General features: G+C 30.6%; 1 protein-coding gene across 1 annotated transcript in view; it reads left to right on the top strand.

Annotated features, from left to right (window-relative positions):
- Lrriq1 (leucine rich repeats and IQ motif containing 1) overlaps positions 1 to 24,345 on the top strand; it is a 182,134-nt gene that overhangs the window by 85,907 nt on the left and 71,882 nt on the right. The window contains exons 18-23 of the mRNA XM_078053052.1: positions 915 to 1,034; positions 13,633 to 13,722; positions 14,379 to 14,500; positions 15,004 to 15,099; positions 15,333 to 15,415; positions 22,119 to 22,220. Of these exons, the coding sequence (XP_077909178.1) occupies positions 915 to 1,034; positions 13,633 to 13,722; positions 14,379 to 14,500; positions 15,004 to 15,099; positions 15,333 to 15,415; positions 22,119 to 22,220 (613 nt within the window). The remainder of the gene's footprint in view (positions 1 to 914; positions 1,035 to 13,632; positions 13,723 to 14,378; positions 14,501 to 15,003; positions 15,100 to 15,332; positions 15,416 to 22,118; positions 22,221 to 24,345) is intronic.

Genomic DNA, 24,345 nt, shown 5'->3' with positions numbered 1-24,345 from the left:
ACAAAGACCATAGAAATGGGACAAACCAGCTATTTATTCAGAGTGTGCATGTACATAGTTCCGAAGCCAAATCCAAGCAAAGAATATTTAGAGAAGTCAAGTTTCTATTGTCTTCTACCTAGTTTTCTGCCTTTGTATGTAACCATATTAAAAATAAATTTTATAATTTATACTTTTAATTTTAAATGTAAGCCAGCATTATACTTCAATATGTTTATTTAAAGTGCATGTTTATAATATATTTATATACATTTTTTCATAAACAGTAGTATGAAAAATAAACCATAATTATTTTTGCCTGGATTTTATACTTAATATATTCTGAAACTCATATGCAGTATATAAACATATGTATATATCTATATATGTTTATATACAGATACTAAAGCTTCATTATACTTAGATGTATGGTTTGAAAAGCATCCCAGCTCCAAGATTATTAAGTAATCTGAATATTTTTAGTTTCATTGTGATGACTTTATTTTAAAATGAAATTAATTAATTGTTATGGGGCATTTGTATATGTTGAAGTTTTCCTAAATATGCTTTGGCTTATTTTATACACAATCATTTGAAAATCAGCAAAATTGGTTTTCTTTGCATCTCTTTCTTCTTAGTTTAGAATGAGTCCTAGAGGAATTGTCAGATAATTGATTGGTTGACCTACATGTGCAGTTGAGGGAGTTTTAAAGATTCTTTTCTGCTTACCACAAAGAAAATCTCCTGAGATTCAGACACATGCAGTCGTTTAATTTATCTTACAGTTTTAAGTGTCACATAAAGTTCAAAAAACAGATTATTGAGCCATTAAACTGAGTTCTAAGATGTTTTATCTTTCTAATGGGATAACACAGAGAATCTGGTTTGGGGTTTGATCTATAACCCTGTATAACATAGTTTAAATTTTTGTTTAGGCAGTTTGGAAAGGCTTTATTTTGAGAAAGAAACTGACAACAGCTCTAAAAGCTATCAAAAATGAAGAATCTGAAGAAGAATATGAAGAAATAGATTTAGAGGATTTTACATTTGATGAAGTAAGTACCAACTCCAATAAACAATATTTATTTTATAATATTACCTGTACACTATGTTGATGTGTACCAGTTTCTAAGGTATTTATCCTAGTAATGTTATGTTATAGTTTATTTTTCCCAAGTAACACTTGAGTCAGTATGCTTTTCCTAACATTGTCTTCATTTGCCCTATAATCTTGTACAATGTTTAGAGGTGGTCATAGAATGGTTACAATATTACCATGTACCATTTGAACCAGATTCTCCAGAGGCTAATGTCTTATGTAACTACAGTAAAGTTACCAATTTGGAATTAACATTGCTGCATTACTGTGATCCAGTTGACTTTATTCATATTTTCCAGTAATTCCACTAATGTCCCATTTTTAGTCAAATCAATGAAGACAAGTCACATTTAGTTGTTATTTTTCTTTAGTTTTCTTTGAACTGGAAAAGATTCTGCTTTGTTTTGTTTTTGTTTTTGTTGTATTTCATGAACTTAATACTTCATTTAAAAAGTACATAAGTCTTTCCTTTATTCATGATCTAAAATATTAAATGGGAAATTCCAGAAATAAATAATTTATTAGTTTGAAATTGTGCACAGTCCTGAGTAGTGTGATAAAATCTCATATGGCCGTTCATCCTTCCCAGGACATGAATCATCTCTTTGTCTCAGGACATGAATCATCTTCTTCTCCACAGTATCCACACTGTATATACTACCTACCCACTAGCTTCTTAGTAGATATCACAGTTAACAAATCACTTTTTCAGCATCATAGTGCTTTTGTTCAAGTAATTCTTTATTAGCATTATGCCTGGAATTGGACTATAAAACCAGTGAGTGATGCTGGCAATGTTGTCTATATCATCTATTGGGTTGTGTACAATACACGGTTTCAGGTATCCACTGGGATCTTGGAACCAGTATCCAGTGAATAACTCTAGGAGTTAAATATAATTTATATATATATATATATATATAAGATATATATATATATAAGATATATATATATATCTCAAGTGTCTCCAAATTTCAGTGTAACATTGAATTATGAATTCATTAATATTGTATCAGTAAGTCTAAGATGACGGATTGCAGTTTAACTCAGTGGTAGGGCACTTGCCTAGCATGTATGAGAAACTGGGTTTGATTCTCAGCACCACATAAAAATAAATAAATAAAATAAAGGTATTGTGTCCATCTATAGTTTTAAAAAAAGAATTAATAAAAAGACTAAGATGAAGCTATTATGTATATAACACTATTGCTCACATCTAAATTGTTTTCTTAATTATACATAGTCATATCTTAATCAAAAGGAAGCCTTTTAAAATTCAACATTATTCTTTTAGGATATAAAATCACCTTTCAGAGCATGCTGCTAATCAGTATGTCTCTAGAAATGCCAAGATTATTGTTTTTTAATTGATGCGTAGGTAAAATAATTTTAAAATTGACAACTATTTCACATTATTTTGTCTTCAAATCTCAAATACTCAAAGGAATTAAATTGTTTCTGAAAATTCCCTTATAAAGTCAATTATTTTTCTGTGGGAAAATTTATTTTTATTTATATTCAGTGAAAAAAAACAACTAGCTATCTTGAAAATAATTAAAACGCTTTTAAATCACCCTACACCTTTCATACAAAATCCTTGCAGTTTATTTGCCTTTGTAAATTTCTTTCTGATGTTCTTCAGAACTAAATTTAATTTACCTTGATTTTGAAGAGATGAGTAAATTTATGCCTGCTGTCTTCACTGAACAGAATTTGTTTACAATGAACTTCAATATGGAAACCATTATACATAATGACTTGTATTATTGAGAAGCCAATTTCTGTTCTTTCTGAAATTGTCATACTGATTAAAAAATAATATAGAGGGATTTTTGAAATATACACAATATCAAGAAACTATGAAGGTTTTTTTTCATAGTGGTGTTGTACATTTTTATAGATTTATTCCTAGCTATTTGGTGTTTGCTGATATCATGCTTGATTAGCATGTAGAAATGCATTTTATCTTTATTTTTATTTTATTGATTGTGTATGCAGCCACTTTGCTGAAATTGCTTATTATGTTTAATAGATTGTTAAGTCTATTAAATATTCTATGGATCTAATCATGTCACCTATGGATAATGATAGTTCTTTTTCTTTTTTCTAACTTTTATTTCAGTTGTTTTTCTTATTGCCTTGTCCTGATTATTACCTCAAGTACAATTTGCATATTGATGGTCATTACAAACATTCTTTTCTACTTCCTGGTTTTAGGATGAAAATTTAAATACTCCCCACTAAATGAGAATGTTCCTGTAGATCTCATAGAAACTATGGGTTAAGGAGGTTATTCCTTAGCATCTTCAAAGGCAAGATGTTGATGATAATGCTGCTGCTGCTGCTGCTGTTAATGATGATGATGATCCTATATATGTTATTTGGGAGATATATATATATATATATATATATATATATATATATATCTTAAATACTTTCTATACATATAACTGATTAATTTCTAACACTAAACCTTGTCTTCCTAGAATAAACTAATTTGGCTATAATGCATTTTCTTTTTAACATACCAGTAGATTTGACTTGCTAATATTTTGTTTATGATTTTTTCATTTGAATTCAAGATGTTGAGACTATAAATTTCACTTCTTGCTTAGTTATATCTTTGTATTTTGGTGTAAAGATTGTATTGGCCTTACACATGGGGTTGAAAAGTGTTTCCTCTACTTCCATTGCAGTCTTTGGGACCACCATTATACTCTCTATTATGATATTAGCTTTTTCAGATACCCCATATATAAGTAAGATTATATGGTATTTGTCTTTCTGTGCCTGGCTTATTTCACTGAGCATAATGTTCTCCATGTTCATTTATCTTGTTGCAAATGGCATAATTTCCTTATATTTGTGACTGAATAATATCCACTTGTATATGTTTGTGACCTTATCCATTCACAGACAGATATTTAGGTTGATTTCATGTCTTAAAGATTATGAGTAATGCTACAATAAACATGGGAGTACAGATATCTTAACATATTGATTTCATTTGGGTAGATCCCAGAAGTGGGATTGTTTGGTAACTTGGTAGTTCTATTTTTAATTTTTGAGGAGACTCCATAGTGTTTCCTTTAATGACTGGTAATAATTTACCTCTCCACCAACAGTATTAGACAGTTCCTGTTCATCTGCATACTTAACAACTCTTTTTATCTTTTTCTTCTTAATAATATTCATTCTAATAGTTGTGAGGTGATGTGTCATTGTAATTTTAAATTGTATTTCCCTGAAGATAGTGATGTTGAACATTTTTATCATAAACCTGTTGATCTTTGTCTTCTTTTGAGAAATGTCTATTCACATACTTGATCCATTTTTTAAAAATCAGGTTTTTTTAGTTTTTCATATATTTTAAATACTAACTCCTTATCAGATGTATAGTTTATAAGTATTTTCTCTTATTATGTTGTTTGATCCTTTGTTTCATTAATTGTTTCCTCTACTGCTCTACTGTGTAGAAATACAAACATTTTGTGCAAGCCCAAATGTCTAGTTTGTTTCTGTTGCCTGTGGCTTTTTATTTTCAATGTCCTGAAACATTTTGTGTTTTAATTTTGTTGTTTCTATTGACCTATCTTGGAGTTCACTGACTATCTCTCCTGCTTTATCTAATCATTTTTAGCACATCTCCTGAAGTCTTCATTTCTTTTGTTTAGTTCTACAATTTCTATTTGATCCTTTTATTTAAATCAACTTGAAGTTTTATATCATCTTATATATATTTTCTTGAATATTTCAAGTGTGGTATTTTTGAAAGTTTCTCAATTAATGAAATTCCTGGATCACTTATAGGTTTGTTTCTATTGGCTATTTATCTCTTGGATGTTTAGTCAGTTCATCTTCTTTCTATGCATTTAATCTTTGGTTATGTACCAGACTTTATCTATGTAAAGATGTTGTTTTCTTTCTCTAAAAAAGATTTAATTTTATTCTGAAAAGCAGTTATTGTGTGAGCAGAGATCCTTTTGAGGCTAATTTTTAAGGTTTTTTTGTTGTTGTTGTTGTTGTTGTTTGTTTGTTTAGGTATGGCTGTTCTATTTCTTGTTTCTCTTAAATTTAAAACAGTAGGGTATTTCATCTGACAACCTGGGGTATATATCAGGTTTCTTTCACCTTGTTTATCCCTGAATTCCAATCCCTTTCTCTACTCCACCAAATGATTGAAAAATGTCTTCTTAGTTCTTTAGTTTCCCGTTGTGGCTGTTGTGCTGTGCTTTTCAGCATCTTGTGTGCACATTTACTACTTGGAATTAGAAAACGTGAAGGGAAGTTGTAGACATGACTTTGAGCTCATATTTCTTTAGTTTGCTCAACTCTGGGATCTTGGTCCTTCACTATTCACTGCTTTAGTATTTGTACACTTCAACATTTTTCACTTTATTTCAGCGAAACTCTCCAAGCAGTCCTCAAATTTATGTTTGGCATCTCTTTCCTGTTAATAAATTTCAAACTTTACTGAAGGAACATTTTCGTGAAGGAAAATATATGGTTCACATCAGCATCAAACTCTACTTTCTAAGGTATTGGCTCTCTCCTGGTTGCCTTGATTGCTCTTAAGTGCCTTGAACTTCTGTTTTTTTAGATGATAACTTTTAGAATATTTATAGAATTATCAGGAGGATCTTAATTCTAATTCAAGATACAATCATCATTGTCAGTATTATTATCTTTATAAATGAATAATATTTTAATCATCAGTGAGTATCTTAAGTTTTCTAGGTAGTATTTTTACCGTGGTGAACAAAATATATAATATTTCTAACCTCACAAGGCATACATTTTACTCGAGGTGACAGCACCCACATTAATTTACAGTATACTATAATATATTGAAAATACCTATAAAAATAAGATTAAGGGACAGAACATAGTATTTAATTGAAATATCAAATAAGTTCTGTATAAAGTACAGCATTTAAATAAGGATTGAAAATAAATTGAAGAAGTAGCCATAGGATAATACTATTTTGTGCTAAATATAAGGCAAGTCTTCAAACCTTGAAATATGTACACAATATATTAAAGGAACGGAAAGTTTAGAATAGGCAGAACTAATTAGTATAGAAGGATAAATAGAGGTAAAAAACAGAAAAATGGCTATGGGTTAATTCATATAATACCTATGATGTGATATCAAGCAAGCACTTTGGATTTTATGTCAAATGCAATAGAAAATTATTATTAAGTTTTTAATATGGGAAGAAAATGTTGTTATTTCTGCTTTAAATGGATAATTTTGTATATGATTAAGAGATAATAGGTCAGGGGTGCCTGTGACTAAAGCCAAGTATTAGTTAGGAAGATAATGTTCCTTTTTCTTACTTTGACATTGCCATCACTTTATTTTCAAATCATAGCAAATTACCAGGATGCTCCTGTATTTTTAAATTTTCCATATATAAGACTGCCTTTACTAGGATTTTCCTTTTTTCACTTATTTTGGTGAGAAAATAGATGCTGTTTGAATTAAGTGTTCTGGACTTTTACAATGTAATATATAAAATGGAAGATCTAGCAGTAAGGTAAATTTGAAGTGCTTGCAGCAGTTTAGGAGAATCCTACTTGGGCATTTTCCTTGTGGAGAAACAATAGGGGCAGTTCTATGAATAAAAGATGATTGATTTTCCTCTCCCTTGAGTGCCTCCAGGGTCTAAGGTGTTCCTTTCAAAGGTACAGCATATTATTCTGAAACTAACTCCACAAAATTACAGTGTACCATTTCAGTAGTCACGAACTCACTACTTTCCTGTTTTCCAGTTATGGCTAAAATTTTCATTTAGAAAGTTTGGGAACAAGTCCCCAGTACATTTTTATAAAACTTAACCAGGATTAATTTTAATAGCCTGTCTCCTTTCAGGCAGACTGTATCCTAAGGATTGATCATTCATGCTTAGCTGTGCTTGCTTTTAGGGAAAAGAAATACTCATAATTTCCAGGAGTGGCCAGGAGAAAATCCTGAGTTGTCAAAAATTTGTCTTTATCACTCCTATGAATTTCTTCCTATACATTATTTAACAAGTGACTGCAAGCATATGTCCCTTTTCTGATGATAGTCATATTTTCCAATTGCTTTAACAAAAAGAATTAGAGAGAAAAGAAAGAGGTATACTTGAGCTGTCAGCTCATTATCAAGTAACTTTTGTGATAAAAAGGCACATATATATCATACTCAAAGAGTTCAGAACCTGAGAAATTATTCAGACTACTTTCAAGGACCACATATGTATGGCCAGAGTCAGCTGATTTATAACCTGTGGATTATGATGGGACCTCCTCTACTACAGGACAAATGATAAGAGTCACAAGTCTGACACACATTAACAGTTTTTGTATCTGAAAAAGAGTCAGGCATACCCAATCAATGACATAATATTGGTCATTCTCAATGGGAAATGGACCCTTACTGTGATCATACATATGAATAACCCAGATAGTTGTATAAGCAACTGTGATTTGTTATTTGAGGGCTCAAACAGGATGTGGTTAATCTGCTAGTGTGATGACACTGGCAACAGCCCAAGAGTAAGTTGGATTTTACCTAAGATAAACCATCCTAGGTGCTAGAATTTAAGGGAATCTATGTTAATGGAGATCCCTCTCAACCAGTTGTGGAGTGGAGATTAAGTTTCCCTAAGAAGGACAGCTGCCAATTTTTTCATGTAAAGCTGACCTGCCACTGAAGCCAGGTAGCAACATATTTTGATATACCCTTTTCTTTTGATGAGAGTATTTTTGGAGACCTTCTACCTTTAATATCATTGAATCCAAATCTGGTAATATCTAACTAGAGAGTCACAAGGTCTCCTAGAGCCAGTTATTTAGTTTCTAACAGCCCAGCAGGAAACTAACAGGTGCTTTCCTATACAAGTAAACCCTAATGGCTGTGTCAGGAATGTCACAAATCCAAAACCACTAAGCAATACCTCCAGGTAAAGTCTGCTTCTATTGCCAGAGGTTCCGTATTGATGGGTGTTAGACCTTCTTTTTTAATATGAAAAACTGAAGAAGTAGTTGTTTCTCTTTGTCTACTGGGAGTACTGGGCAATGTTCATTTTTCCACAAAGTCTCAAGAAACTACTTGGACAAAGAGACCCAGAATTTTGTCCAGGTTTACTAGCCACACCTCCTGGCAGAGATGTGATAATACCACAATCAAGCTGAAAGTGATTTTTTTAAAAATTGAGATATAATTCACATACCATTTTGACTTGGCAACCAGCAGGATATCATCTATATTATAAAAACTTTGGACATCAGAGGGTGGAGAGGCTCACACTAAATCCTGACCCACTAGTCATTCCACTGGCAGCAAAACACAAATTTTGTCGCATGAGAACTTCACAATCTGCAACTCTTTCCCTATTAGTATATTCTTATCTGACACTCGTGGAATGCAAAAGTAATCTCATTAATATCTTAGTTTCTACTATGCATTCAGATCTAGAAGCAGCAACAAGAGAACAATGAATTGACCTAAAGGAACCCACTCATCAGATAACTTTAGCTCCTGCTTCCACCATGAGCCAAGTCGAAACTTGTCCATTGAATTTACATGCTCCATATACAATGGTTCTTGGTAGGACAGTGATGGAGAGAAATGTTTTTCTGTCTTCCCAGGCTGTCAGCTATGCAAACATCCTTGAAAAGATAGTCTAGAAAAAAGCTGTCTCAGGACATGCAGATGTAGAATTGTCTCCTTCCATTAAGTATCTTCTATCTATAATATTCATAATGAACCTCTCAAATAATGATGGATAAGATATTATCCAGAGCCTTGAGCCCACGTTGAAAAATAAGTTTAGCAATTTTAGTAAGCCGAGATCTCTTATTTCCTTTGGGGAAAAATTTTGCAACTTTTTCTAGAATATAATAGATATGAAACACTAAAATAGCCTATTTTAGTAGTCTGATATAGTGGTCTACATTGGCCCTTTCATTTTTTTTAATCTTTTTAATTTGAAATAAACTTTAGCTGATGTTTTTATTTGTTAACTTAAGATCTTTTATTTTCATTTTTACTCGTGCTATTTAGAAGTCAATACATAAAGAACCAATGCAATTGTCTTTAAAATTATATATATACACATATATATATATAACTTTTTTATTAGTACATTATAGTTATACATAACATTGGGGTTTATTGTGACATACAAGCATGGAAGATAATTAGTTCCCTCCCCTCCTCTCTCTCCCTGTACCTTTTCTACTCCAGTAATCTTTCTTCTATTAAGTTTTAATTTTTTAATTAGTGTTTTATAGATATACATAATCTCTATGAAGGTAAAATTCACTGTGGTATATTTCTATATGTTCATAAGATAGTTTGGTCAATTTCATTTCAGTGTCCCTCAAATTCCCCATCCCTCCTCCCTCCCCTCTACTCCACTAATATCTCTTCTATTTTCAAGTAATTCTACACACCCACCCCACCCACTCCTTTTCCCCCTTATTTTGCTTTAGCTTCCACATATGAGAGAAAACATTTGACCCTTGATTTTCTGGGTCTGGCTTATTTCATTTAGCTTGATGTTCTCTGGTTTCATTCATTTACTTGCAATTGCTATAATTTTATTCTTCTTTATGCCTGAATAAAACTCCATTGTTTATATATGCCACATTTTATTTCTCCATTTATCTTTTGATGACCATTTGTGTTTGTTCCACACTTAGCAATTGTGAGTTCTGTTGCTTCAAATATTGACGTACTGTATCACTGTAATATGCTCATTTAAGTTATTTTGCATAAATATCGAAAAGTGGGATAGCTGGGTCATATGGTAATTTCATTCCTAGTTTTTTTAATTGTCTTTAAATTTAAATGACTGATAATGTATGAATCCTTAAACTCAAAGAATATGAGAAAAGCTAATATCATACCATAAAATCAGAAAACCATGATAATCAGAATTGGCTTTTGTCTCAGTCTTAAGTCAAATTTAGTATTTTCAGGAATAATTTTAAGAAGGAGGCAAAATATGAGAAGCTGGGCAATTTACTGATCTGGAGTTTATATTTTATCCGTGTCTCAAATTAACCTCATAGAGTGTTATATGTTATGGTACACTGGAGGAAAATAGACAAAACTTAATAGTGGGAAAGAAAAAGAGTAAAGACAAGTGATATAAGTGTAGTGGAAAGAGACATGTTTGCCATACAACAGTCATATTTAACGATATAAACACCTATTCTTCTAAAGTAGGAGAACTGAAGAAGTAGTTTAGAAAGCAGAACTTGGGGTTCATATTGGGCCAGCTTTATGAACCTCAATGATTGTGAGATGCTATAAAAGATATGAAGAAAAAAATTCAAAGTAATTCTTTTTGGTGTAGTTTAAGCATCACCTGGACAGAAAGGGAAATTGTTGAGCCATACTGGTAGAAGTGAGTCATGTAGTAAGAAAGAGGTCAAACTATTATTTTTAGAATCTCTATGACCATTCAACATTCACTGACTTGAGGCTTGGAGCAAATCTGGTCCTCATTTCATGAGTCAAATTAAAGGATTTTATAAATAGAATGAAAAATTTTGCATGTGTGCGCATGCGCACACACACACACACATTACAACATCTGTGTTATTTGCACATTCTCTTCCTGATGGCTTTATTTTCCATGCTATCAAAATTGAATTATAGGATAATGTTTTCTTCTATGGACAAAAGCCAAATATGTGTATGTTGGATCAAATGTTTAACTGTGAATGTTCAGATACAAATATATTCAAGTTCAAATTCACTTTCAATATGTAAGTAAATATGACAATAGTCCTATAGTAATAAGAATGCTTTATAAACCCTTAGTTGTAAGTCAAGGATATCTGAACATAAAGTTTTCTTAGAAATAGCCAAAAATAGTATAAATGTGCAGTTGTAAGCATGACATTTTAAGATGCATTTTAAAAGACAGTGCTGTATTTATAACTCTTGGCTAATTTTTCCTGGCACTTTGAAATTTTATTTTCCTCAATGTACTAGGTAATGCTAAATATACTTGATAATAATTTTGGTTGGTTAATAAATTTTGTTTTATAATAAATTTTGGTTGGTAATTATTTTGGTTGTGATTGTATAATGGTAAAATTACACGCATCTTTAGCATTTTGTATTAACCTCCTCTGTGAGCTTCTAGAAATTTCTTGAGGAAAGAATTATCCTGAAATTCTATAAAAGTTTGTGATCTTACATTCATCTAAGAAAAGGTGTTTTGCAAAGTTTTCTGTATTTTTAATTATCAATTTTTAAAAAGCAAACTTTTCCCCAGACTTATTTATATAAGTTTTTCAAGTAAGAGCACTCTTTCAATATCTATATAATAAGGCAAAGAGGTCACTGTGCTATGGGAGACCTTGTTCTGCTGCAGAGAGAAAACAAATAACATTTAAAAAGGAGTTGGGTTGGCAGGTGTTTAAGAAAAAACAAATTGTCCATAAAAAAATTATCATAAAACTCAGGCTCCATCCCTGACAACACTGTTCCTTTGCCACAGACACTTGTCAGTTGTCATGTTGCCTTTTGTAATATTGTTTCCTTCATATCTCTCCTCATTTTAGCAATTTTTCATCAGCTGATGTGTAGTAGCCCTTGATCTTCCCTCAAAGAGATCTAGATTTTCATCTATTTGTCATCAAGAATAATTAAAAATCTAAGTCCTAAATCCCATTTGCTATTTTGCATCAAATAGCAATTTTTAAATGGTTCAGTCATCAAATTTATTTATCATCCATCATAAGCATTTTCATTGTATAAGTCAGTGGGAGTTTGCTGAATTCCTGGCATGATTTAACACGGAGTTAACATTAGCAGCTTAAATATATTGCAAATAAATTGCAATAGTTTATTTTCTTAAATTCCCCAGACATATCAAAGCAAGTTCCCTTCATGTCAACTCTTTCATTTAAAAACTGACACAGTCTCTTGATTCCTTTTATTGTGGTGCCCCTCTGAACTATAGTCATTGTTTCTGGACTGCCATTTTCAAACCTTTTCTCTCTGTGAAGATGAGAAGGAGGAACACTAATGGTTCTGATGAGAAAATGACTTCTCTCTCTTGCACATACTCTGTGCTCTTTATTTGGGAAGACTAAAATTTGAATTTTTAATTAACAAAAATTATTTATTGTGTAACACAATGATGTTTTGAAATATGTATGCATTGTGGAAAGGCTAAATCAAACTTATAGTATGGATTAATACATATATTTATCACTGTTGTTGGTGAGAATGCTGAACATTACTTACTGATTTTCAAGAAGGCAATGAACTGTTATTAACTCTAGTCACCATGTTATACAGTATATCTCTTGAACTCATTACTCTTACCAAACTGAAAATAGCAATTCATAAACCAGATATGCGTTCTTAAATCATAGATAACTATAATACGAATACTAATAATCCTTATCTGGAAGAAATCTTGCAAAGTACTTAACTACTGAATAGATGTGCCTTGTTTACACAGTCTTCAAATAGTAGAAGATTTGCTAAGACTGAAAGCCTCAGTGAAAATTTGTCAGGGCACTGCCAATCTTTTGTCAGTGTGCCTTTGTCCTGCCTTTCCTGTAGTCTTTCAAATGGCAGTCAAGAAGTACTGGAATTGTATAAATGAAAAGTGTTTTTAAATCTCCTCAGAATATAATCATTCTAGTTTTAAATAAAAATTGTTTTTGTTCAGTTTACAGCCTTTTAAAAAATTAATCGGTATTCCTCTGATGCTCTTGGGTTTTTTTTCCCCAAAACAATCCAAAAAATATTATAGAACCACAGAAGTCTTTTCTAAGCTATGTGAGATAATCCAATTAAATAAAATTTGGATAATTATATTTTAAATATACAATGATAATATAATCAGTACAATTTCATTATAGATAGAATTTGGAAATTATGTCAATGGAACAAAGATGTTTCAAGCCAAAGAGAGAGGAGATTTAAAATAGGAGTTTCAAGAATTAAAATTTGAATTTATATTTTTATTCAAACAGTTGAATTAAAGCATAATAATAACAGGAACCATATTCATTGTGATGTTTTATTCATTGACTAAAATTCTGGTTTCTATCAGAAAATTTGTGAAATTCGTAACAAACTAAGAAAAAGCTGGCTTATATACTCTGGTTTAAAAAAATATAATTTTTAATTATATATGTTTATTGTAATGTTTTCAATCATGTTTGCTAGAAGGTACTTTAATTTGCAAAGAGCTAAAATATTATTTTACTTGGGTAGGTCTAGATTTGGCTCAAAGTCATAGTTTTAAAGAGTTAAATACCCAGAACAATCTGTACCTCATTTTAAGAGTACTTAAATATCAAGTTTTCACTTTATACGAAACCTGGAGATGAAAAGACTTATCCTATTTCTTAGTATGTTTGCATTATATAGTTGCATATCCTCTCACAATAGCAAATAGCAAATTCCCTGTAAATAAAAATTCTGATATGTTTTGGCAACATTTGTAGTATATAAGACAATTTAAAGGAAACTTAGTGAAAGCTGTGCAAACTGAATTTTGTATATTTTAATGTTACTATTTGTGCAGGCTGCCTTAGAGAAAGAATGGCTAGATTTAGATTCCACCCGCTTCCCTTCACAAACACTGCTTCTCTCAAACCAGCTGCACTGGCCAAAGGTAACATGTCATGGAAACTTCTGAGTTCTCGATCTTTGTTCATTTCTTAAGGTTATGCTATGCTGCAGTGATTAATAATACAATTTATTGACTTGAAAAACATAATTACTTTTAGAAGCCTTTGACTTCCTCCTCATCCCCAGATGTAATTTTTCATGTAGCTTTTCTTTCATTTACTCCTATTTTTTTCTTTATTTTGGATTTCTTTCAACACTTTATTTCACAGTAGCAAAAAAAAAATAATAATGATATGCTTCAGCTGCATATTTGGCAGTAGACTAAAATCACTAGTTGACAGCACTTTAAAAATACAAAAATATGCATTAAAAGGGCAGCAGCTGAAGATTCTCAGTCAGAGGTCAATGGACTGCAATATCTGTTATTTATTTGATAATCTTTGAAGTTTTTGTTTTCTGATATTTTTTAAAGATCTTTGCTATTAATCATTTTACATATGTGAACTATACCAAAATACGTGTTCTACATCATTATAACAAGTCATGTATGAATTCTCCAGAAATTTCATTTAAAAAAGTTTTTAATATTTTTGAGTTTCCCTCATGAAACTACTTGGTAACATTAATAGAAAGCAATACTTTATAAATGATAGAATTTTCCAATTTTCTTTACACTTATTTACATTTTTGTCTGATAAGATCTCTGGAACTTTGAAATATGATGATGCCTCACTTAATTTACCAAGTCATCCAGCTCAAGCATGGCTATGTAATGACAAAGAAAATTGTTTTTCATCAGAACACACACACTTAAATGGCAGGTAAGCTAAATTATTCTCTTAGGAAATCAACCTATAAATGACAAAACATTATATTCTTTAAGCAGCATTACAAAGATAGATGTGAATTTACTTGTTTAAAAGATGGAACAACAATCAATATTAAAAATATCATTTTTTTGAGTTTTCAGTGTAAGAAAAATGTGAGGTAGGTGCGTTAAAGCAACTACAAAACTTATGTGTTGGCAAAATAATGTAATTAATTATTGCAAACAAGTGGATCTTTACTGCTTTATAGGTGGAGATAAGAATTAGAATAAAAGTCCCAGTGCTGCATTACTTTCAGCAATAGGATTGAAATATGCTTCAAGTAATTGAAATGTAAACATTTAAAATTAATGGCAGACTTTTATTACTTTTCAAGATAAAGTTTTTCTGTAAATGGATTTTATTTCCAAGTTTGAGACAACATAAACAGCTTGTACTTTTAGACCGTGCTGATATTTGTGTTGATTCAGTTAAAAGTCATTTATTTCTATTGCCAGATCAGAAAATGGAACTTTATCCTGGACATCTGAGTCTAAGACTAGTAGAAAGAGTTTACTAAGATCTGAAAAAGAAGAAAAAATTTCAGAAGAATGGTATGTGATCTGTTCTACACTAAAAATTAAGAAATTGAGAGATTAATAAATGTCCAAGACAGATAATTTTCAGGGTTTGAGAATGTCTTTATTAATTTTCAAGAAACTAAGCGTCTGATTAAATGGGAATACAAATTTATTTTAGGATGATGTAATTCAGATGTGTATTTATCTTTATGTGTATATACAAGGCCTGGATATTTTTTGCCTTCATGAAATTCATTTTTTAACAGGGGATTTAAGGATATTTCTACTGCTCAACAAATGCTGAAAAGGGCACAGAAAATGAAATCGAAGAAATTAAAGAAAAAATTAGGTAAGTAATTAATATTCTTTGATAGTAACTATTTGAGATATTGAAGATAAATTCTTTAAAAATATAGTTTATACACTATTTTAATATGAAATAAATGAATGCATAGATGAATGTCTAAAATAATTACACCAAAAATAAATTTTAAAAAATTAGAGAAAATTACTATGCTATTACATTGAAGGATTTATTGTACTTTTAAAATACTTTTACCCTGTTTCTTATCTACATTTCTATTTATTATTCTATCTATTGTGTACTGAGTATTATGTTATAATTTGCTTCTAAAGTGGTTCATTTGGGGGAATGTTGATTCTAAAGAGCATCAGCTTCATTTTCCTTTGTGTGTTCTTATATTGCTTGATTATTCAGTAAACAGTATAAATTCATCAGTTTCAAGGATTTAATAAGCTATGAAGATTTTTCAACTTGATACATTGAAAAAGAAACACAATTTATGTGTTTGGGACTGTAGTTTTTGAAGAATTTGGGAAGTGTTCAAAGGCATCTTCTATCCTACTTGCCAGGCTACTCTTCAAATCATGTCTTTAGATAACAATAATTATTTTAGTATAGTTAATTAATATGTGGAAGAGCTTACAGATGTCAGAGCAAGAAATAGCAAGTTATTATGATTTTATTTCTTTATTTAGCACTATTTAAAATTATTTACATACAGCAGGTAACTGCATTTTTATTTGTAACTTTATGAACTGATGCACTAATAGGCTTGTTATAAGTATCATTTTTAAATAACTGAGTTTTTGTTCATCAGAAAAGAAATTTATGATCTCCTATAATTCTGTCTTATATGTAAACATACAAGTAAGCACTCAAAACTCTTTATTGTTTTTCTATGTATTATTTTAAATTACTAATTCAGTAGAATTCTGAATAACATGTGTGTGTATGTGTGTTTTAATGTTTAAAAAAATAGAAATAAAATAACCAAAATACTGTTGTTTTCCACGGAATAACTGATTTATTGGCACATCACTAATCAGCTATTGAGAAGTTACAGAGGATTCATTTTTAGAATTGTACAAGTTTCCTTTGTTGGTTTTACGTTAATGATAATTTTATGTTATCTTTTTGAGATAATTATAATTTTGTATGTATTAAAATTTTGTTGGGTTTTAAATGTTGGGATTTTAAGCATTTTTAAGAAAATATAAATAAATATTGTGATTTCCAAATTGTCTGTGACCTGCACTCTCATCTAGTAAACTCCTACTAAGTTTATGAAGTCTCTGTGAGCAGAAAACTCTGTGGTGGTTACCTGGTGAAACAGTAACCAAAACCCAGGCAACAGTCAAACACTCTTTTCAGTTCTGGGGATGTGGTATCCAGTAAAATAAATCAGTGTGCTTTAATAAATTCTTTTATTGCTCTGATGTCTATTTCTATCCATCTTCAAGACTATGAGAAAAACAACTGTTTTGAGAATTAATTTTTTTTCTGAAACTCCTGGGGCAAGATCAGCTGTGAAAAAGGTTTAAGAACTGATTCAACCAATTTTCATCAAATAATTTTCACCTATTTATCTTCCAGAAATTTTTCTAGAACTATTCTTAAAAGATATTTTTAGGTTTTTTTTTTCAGTAGCTTCTGCATTCAAAGCTAAGGAAAAGTTTACCTTGTCAGATTTGCCATATGATTCTGTCTTGAAAAATATTTCTTTCTTACTGATTCTTGTAATTGAGGGGCTATTTTGTTTTGGTTGGGTCCTTTTTCATAAATCACCATGAGAAATATGTATTAGCAAAGGATTCAATAAGCAATATATGCTCACACATAAATATTATTGCTTTAATGGCCACAATTCAATATAATTAGGTCAAAAAATAAAGCTACTTTTTATCAGTCACAAGGGGGCATGGTAGGGTAACAAATGAAAAAGCACAGCCAACCATCCAGTTTAGTAACTACATCTTAACATTTTGTCAGTGCTCACAAAGCATGCTCTGTTAGATTAAAAATCCTGAGTGGCAATTGTATCATTTTTATGGGGATTATTACTCTTTTTACAGGATTGTAATTCAAACTGCATTATGTTATTATGTGAGATTTTGAATTTTGCACAATTCTTCTTTTGTTTCATTAAAATTATATTAGATTAAGAAAACAAAAGCAACATTTCTTAGAAATTCGAATGCCTACATATAACCTATGTATTATCCCATATTATTATTCTACATATGAGCTTTATATTATCCTATATTCCTGTTTCTCCTTCACAGCAGATACACAAATTTAAAATATTAAGGGAGGATCAAAGGGAACGAAAAAAAATCAAGGCAATCCTTTCTAAGGATCACATCTTATTTATCTTCTGTTATGTTAATGACTCATGTCACTTCTTTTAGTTTTGAATAAATGATTGAATAAATGATTTAAGTCTCTACCTTGGGTTTTCTTCCTAGAGAATAGATATTTTTCTATTACCTTTCTCAGTTTTATAAATCAGTCAATGTGTGCTATGCCATTAATTTACTGGAATCTATCCAAATAATAGCCATAATTTTAAAATTTTACTTACTAATGATCTAAATCAATGTTTTAAATATTGAAATCCTGCTAAATAGTTAACTCCTGTGAAATACTTTAAATATACTAGTAATCTTTAAATATACATGGAAATGGTGTGTGTGTGTGTGTTATGTTAACAATTTACAATTTTTAACTTCAAGCCACCAGAGGGCAACATTGTCCATAAAACTGCCGGGAGCACAGCCAGATCTATGGGAGTTGGTAGAATGGTAGGAGAGGTGTCAGAGAATAGGAATTATTAATTAGTGCAATAAATGATATCCTACAATTAAACAAAGGCAGTGGTCCTCAAGGACATGGGGTGTAAACATGAGTTTGGAAACTTTAATTCAAATTTCTGCCATGAAAAACTGAGAGCAATTTAGTAGCAAGCACTTAACAATATTTCTTGTTCATATCTTTACATTTTTATTAGCCAAGGAATAGAATTCAATAATGTTTGAAGATGAGAGTGAAAATAGGACAAAAGGCATAAGGTGACTTAAATTTTAAAAAAGTGAGGTGTAATGGAATCAGTTGCAGATAGAGGAAGAAACTGAAGGAAGATGTTTAATAAAGATGTAAGGAACTGAGGAAATGTAGTGTGGACAGCTGTTGGGGAGATTCATTATTGATGACTTCTGTTGCTTTAAGTGAAGCCATCTGCTTTAAAGAGAAGGAGGCAGAGTGTAGGACAAGGAAGAGGAATTGATTAGAAGGTATGGGATGAAATCTAAAATTGGGAAGAGCTATCATGATCTACCCAGTTTATGTTTGGGTTATAGTTGTTTTTCTCAGTAAATAAATAATTGCTTTTCCCCTCATGAGTGATATCAGCTTCAACCAATAATGACCAGTATTGTTTTTGTGGGTTGTTTGTTTATGCTTTACTGTTGTCTGGTTAGTATTTACAAAATTTGGTGATCTGCATTGGAATTTAGCAGAAACTGAGGATAGTTTAGAATGCAGTACTGCAGTGAAGAATATCAAATGTAAGGCGAGTTACAGGTTTATTGAAAACATGCAGGGTCAATAACCTTAGGGTAGCAAGCATAATTGGTAGCAAGTCTGAGATTTGCTAGCTGGGGAAGGGGCGTGGTGACTGGTTTTGATGTGAAGTGTTTCTTAGAATGTTCTGAGTGTATGGATTTTGGTACAGAACAGCTGGTAAAATGTTTAAGGGCTAAGAACATAGGATGCACACATAATATGGTTTTTCTAGATTTATCATATTGATGCATATCAAAATTTCCTAGAGAAAAGAAATAACAAGATGAAGCAAAAGGTTAACATTTAATCACAGCCAAAAATTAACCAGGTGGAAATTAAGAAAGGGTAATTTCGTTTTTTAATGTGCACTGAGTAGTTCAAGGACTGTAGGAAAGCAATTTGTTTGCAAAATGACAATTTTAAGTGAGAGGATTCAAAAAAGAAATATTGATATGGATACTTCTATTGTCTAACTAAAATTATATTACTTAAATGAGATAAGTGATATAGAGCATTAAAGTATAAAGCCTTGTTCATAGTAGGAACTCAGCTTACTTACGTAGAGGTTTTTAAAAATATTTTTATTTCCTGTCATAAGCAAGCCATATTTGGGAGACTCAAAATTTTCTTAAAAAAATGAAAATAAAAAAGTAGCAGAACTGGTATTAATGATCACAGAGGAGTGGAATTATGTGCAAAACTAATTTTACAGTGCGTGAAAACTGTGTCACCATTTGTAATTTACACATCCTTATCCCCTGACTTTCTACTAGACTGTATTCAGGGTGGTGGGGGAGTAAGAATAGTGTCTTAACCAAGGTGGTATTTCTAGGAACTATTAAAATCAAGTGATTTTTTTCCTCTATCTTAAATTACCAAAGTGTATCTTGCTTCTTACATTATCCCTTTGCAATCTGAATTAAGTTTTAAATCAATTTTTGCTGATGCAAGCAGAATGTTTTGAAATGAAAGGACATTTATACTTGGGGAATAAAACTATTTTATTGAATAAATTGAGCTGATTATTTTGGTTATTTGACAGGTATTAAATTTTTTGATCTTGATAATAGTATAAGGAAGTGCTATTATTATCCCTATTCTACATATTTAAAAAATAACCTCATAAATTGGGCACAGTGGCTCATGCCTATAATCTCATCAAATTGGGAGCCTGAGAGAGAAGGATCTCCAGTTCAAAGCCAGCATCAGCAACAGCAAGATGCTAAGCAACTCAGTGAGACCCAGTCTCTAAATAAAATACAAAGTAGGGATGGGAATGTGGCTCAATGGTTTAGTACCCCTGAGTTTAATTCCCCGTACCAAAAAAAAAAAAATTCATAGATAGATTGTTGCTTGCCCAAGGAAGTACCAAAGAATTTATAAAAGATCCATAGCTTTTGTTTTGTGTGCTATATTTAATAAAAGGGAGATATTATGGATCCATCTATTTCTTATACTATGAAAGATTTATGGTCTTTTCCAAGAGTACAATAGGTTGTAAATATTATAGTTGTTTATGTTGTAATATATATCTATCTGCTAACTGTCATTTATTGAGTGTCCACACTTATATGGGTATTAGATTTGATGCTTTACACACATTATTACATTAAATTCTCACAGTAGTTCTTGAAAGTCAGTATTATTTCTGATGGACAGAGAAGTCACAAAGTGAGAGTAATTGTTTTTAGAGTGATACAACTGGTAAAAATTGAAACTAAAATCTGAACTAATAATGTTGAATTGCCAGTCATTGCCAAGAGGCAAGAAGAGCAGGAGAATAGAAAGATGGTTATAAGTTATCAAAAGAAGTTGTGAGGTACCACACAGTTTGTGAACCCATATAAATCTGTCTTCCCTGATTGAGTAATGCTTCTTTTGATATATCAATACTTTTTAAATGATTTAGGTGACACATAAAACTTATTCAATGAAATATACATAATATCAATATTATTTATATTGATAATTCAAAATGAATTAATGTAGAAATATCCAATTATTAAAACACTTTAGGTTGCCTACACTTAGGGAAGTACCCAAACATTGAAATTTTTCTAATGTTAAAGAAGTATAATCTTGGTGTAGTGTGTCAATCAAAATTACTAAGGATAAATTATTACTAAAAAAATGAAAATCATCAGGTTGCTTATATTGGAGAATAACTCTGCAAATGCTATTTATTCTGCTTTTCTAATGCACATTCTAAGAAATATGCTACTTTATCATTTAATTAAAATATACTGTTTAATATTCATGACATTTAATATCTTGTTTTCCCACTTAGCATATTCAGTTCTATTTTACTAGATATTAATCAAAGATTCTTAAACTCTCTTCTGCAAGATGATACAGAATATTATGAAAATGTGTGCTACTCCAAATTGTGGCTTTGCTACCCTACTAAATGCATAACTTTCCACCCTGGATTTCATTCCCTAGTACTTGCATCACTGTCTTCTTAGAGTTCTTAAGCAAAACCTCATAATACAAAAGTACTGAATTCTCATTTTTCATATTCCAGAGAACCATTTATTTCAAATAAAAAGTTACATGCCCTACATTTAAATCACACTTTTTATTTTGTAAAATTAATATATTTAGGATATTTTAGGCTTTAAAACCTTTAGAGTATTTATACGACTTTGGTAGGTAAATACAATATATTTAGGAAAAAAACACCAAAATTGTATGTATAAAATTAATGAAATAGTCTTTTTTTCTTTGGCCCTCAATCTAATAGCTGCCTTGCTTTCCTCTTCCCATATCCTAGCTCTGTAATTTAGAGGGGGAAAAGTTGAAAACATGTTTTTTTTTTCTATAATGAGAACTTTATTGCCTAGTTATCCATCTATAGAAATTTTGCTTTATTCTAGAAGAAATATTAGGGATTTTAAAAAGGAGGTAAATTAGTAAATAGTAAAGTATATGATGCCATAGTTTACAAGCAACTTTTTTCACATTATTAGTGTTACTGTCCTTTATACTAAGTATTGGCTATGTGTATATTCAGACAACCAAGAATATTGGTTGGCTACCTTTTCATATTATAAATTGGAAAATGAGATAATCAATATCATAGAATCCTATAGAAGGGATAGTATTTTAATACCATCATAAAAAAATGTGGTCCTTTTAGAGAAAGAATGACCCAGAGCTGATCTTCTCTCTTGTTCTTTTTGTCTAGATCCTAGTGTGCGCCTAGCATTATTCAAAAACAATGAAAATAAAGTTTCTGTTATAAACTCACCAAAGCAGACACCGTCTAAAAGAGATGGCTACTTTGAAGGTATGGATTTAATACTTGATGCATAGAAAGATTAAAAGATTAGATATTATATTCAGACATATATTTTAATCCTCAATAATCCCAAAAATACACATGGAAAATGTGTACAAAATATATGAATAAAAGTCAAAATATGATCAGGAGCTAAAATACTAATTTAGTGTTTTGATATTTTGGTATGATAATTTGGCATTTCTATCAATGCTTATCTAAATTTTAAATTCCTTTTATCTTATGTGAAAATATAATGGCTGTATCATTAGTGCTATTAATGCAATTTAATTTTACAGTGACATAAAATTACAGTGATATAAAAAATACACTGACATAATATTAGTTTATGTCAATGAAAGTGATCACATGTTAAAATGATATTCCAGTATATCCAATATGTACAAATTTCATTAAACACTATAAATTATACTCCAGAATTTTCATTTTTTACAGTATTCACGGCTTGGTAACTCTCTTTTAAGGTTCAGTATTTGCACATCTAGGTAGAAGATTGCTTCTGATTTCAATATTCAGGAGAATTATGAACTTACATTATTAAACAGAAATATATAAATGTAATACAGGGGCAAGCTTGACTTAAAAACAAAATTTTCACTTGCTTTCTTTTTAGTATTAAAATTTTTAAAGTTTTACCTATACTTTTGTAATTTCTAATAGAAAAAATAGGAGCCAGATACATTTTAATGGAAAGAAACGATTTAGGATTCTCAAGAGTTTATCTTTTGTAGATACTAAGTAAATATTAAATTTATGCATCTTCATGATATGACTGAAAATACATTTCTATTTAAAGAAACATTTGGTAGTCACTAAATTTATTATTTTTTTAGAGATGCTCACTAACATCCATAGGGGTAGAAGACGTGGAGGCTGGAGTTTATATGAAAGTACACAGAAAAAAGTACATATGTAGAAAGGTAGATAAAGCAAGTGTGCCAAATTATCAAAATTGTTGAATCTATAGATTATGCTATATGGAGATTTGTTTTCTAATTCTATTTTTTGTCATTGTTGCTGTTGTTTAGAATTTTCTATGGGAAAACATTTTGAACTTTTGGTGTCCATTAAAGGTATAAAAACTCAATATAATTGTGAGAATTGCTAATGAGTTAATATTTTAATAAAAAATTATATTTCCAATATGAATATAAGGCTTAGGTTTTAATTAGGATTAATTTCCTTGTTAGTTTTCACCATTTCACTGTTTTGAAAGGAAAAGTAGAACTTTTGCTAAAAACAATAACTCCACAGGTATTATCTGTTAAGTAGGATCATTGTTGATTTAGGAAGGAAATATCTAGGAGTAAAGACATTTAATTTATTTTAATCTTAGAATCAGAAAGGAGAAATCTATCCTAATGAGTTCTGTTGCATTTTCTCCTGTTCTAGGAGATGTTGCCATCTAAAATAGTATATGTATGCTTATGTTTATTAAAGTGTATTCTAATGTAAGTTACACTAGTAATAGTCAAAATAGTGACAAAAAGTGGCCCATTGAATATGGAACATTTCCACATATGCTTTGTGAGTGAGGATTTGTTTTGTTTTGTTTTCTTTGCCCTATGTGAAATGTGTTTAGTTTACTGTTTCATTGTTTTGTTTTTGAAACCCCAAGTATGTCTTGCATTTTTATTTTTCACTGAATGGGCTTTATGTGTATACCAGACTTTCTATCTAGTGAGTCACAGGTTTTTTTTTAAGGATTTAGAGTTTTGTTTTAAGGAATAAGCTTGGCTGAAACAGTTCTATATATAAGAAAATTTTCCCTAATTAATATGTTCATTTTTGCCCTTTGTTTTAAGGGGACCAGTGAGGCAAGACAATTTACCCATTACTGGTCAGGCTGAAAGCCATGCTATCTTTAACTGCTGCTCTGGACTCACTTCCCAGGCTCATACTCATTTTCTTAGGCCACAGAGAACAGCTTCCAAGTTAGCAGCCTGCCCCAGCTGCCCAGTAGAGGGTGCACTTTGAAATAAGCTGTTTTAGGAACAATTTACATATTACAAAATATAATTTAGGAGCATAGTTCAGTAAATTTCATTTACATAACCATCATCACAAACTAATTTTAGAACATTGGAAAAACTCCCTATTCCTTAAGAAAACA

Source organism: Ictidomys tridecemlineatus, chromosome 6 (genome assembly GCF_052094955.1).
Source record: "Ictidomys tridecemlineatus isolate mIctTri1 chromosome 6, mIctTri1.hap1, whole genome shotgun sequence".
Taxonomy (NCBI): domain Eukaryota; kingdom Metazoa; phylum Chordata; class Mammalia; order Rodentia; family Sciuridae; genus Ictidomys; species Ictidomys tridecemlineatus.
The sequence above is the reverse complement of the archived record's forward strand: the minus strand, read 5'-3'. Positions and strand labels throughout refer to the sequence as shown.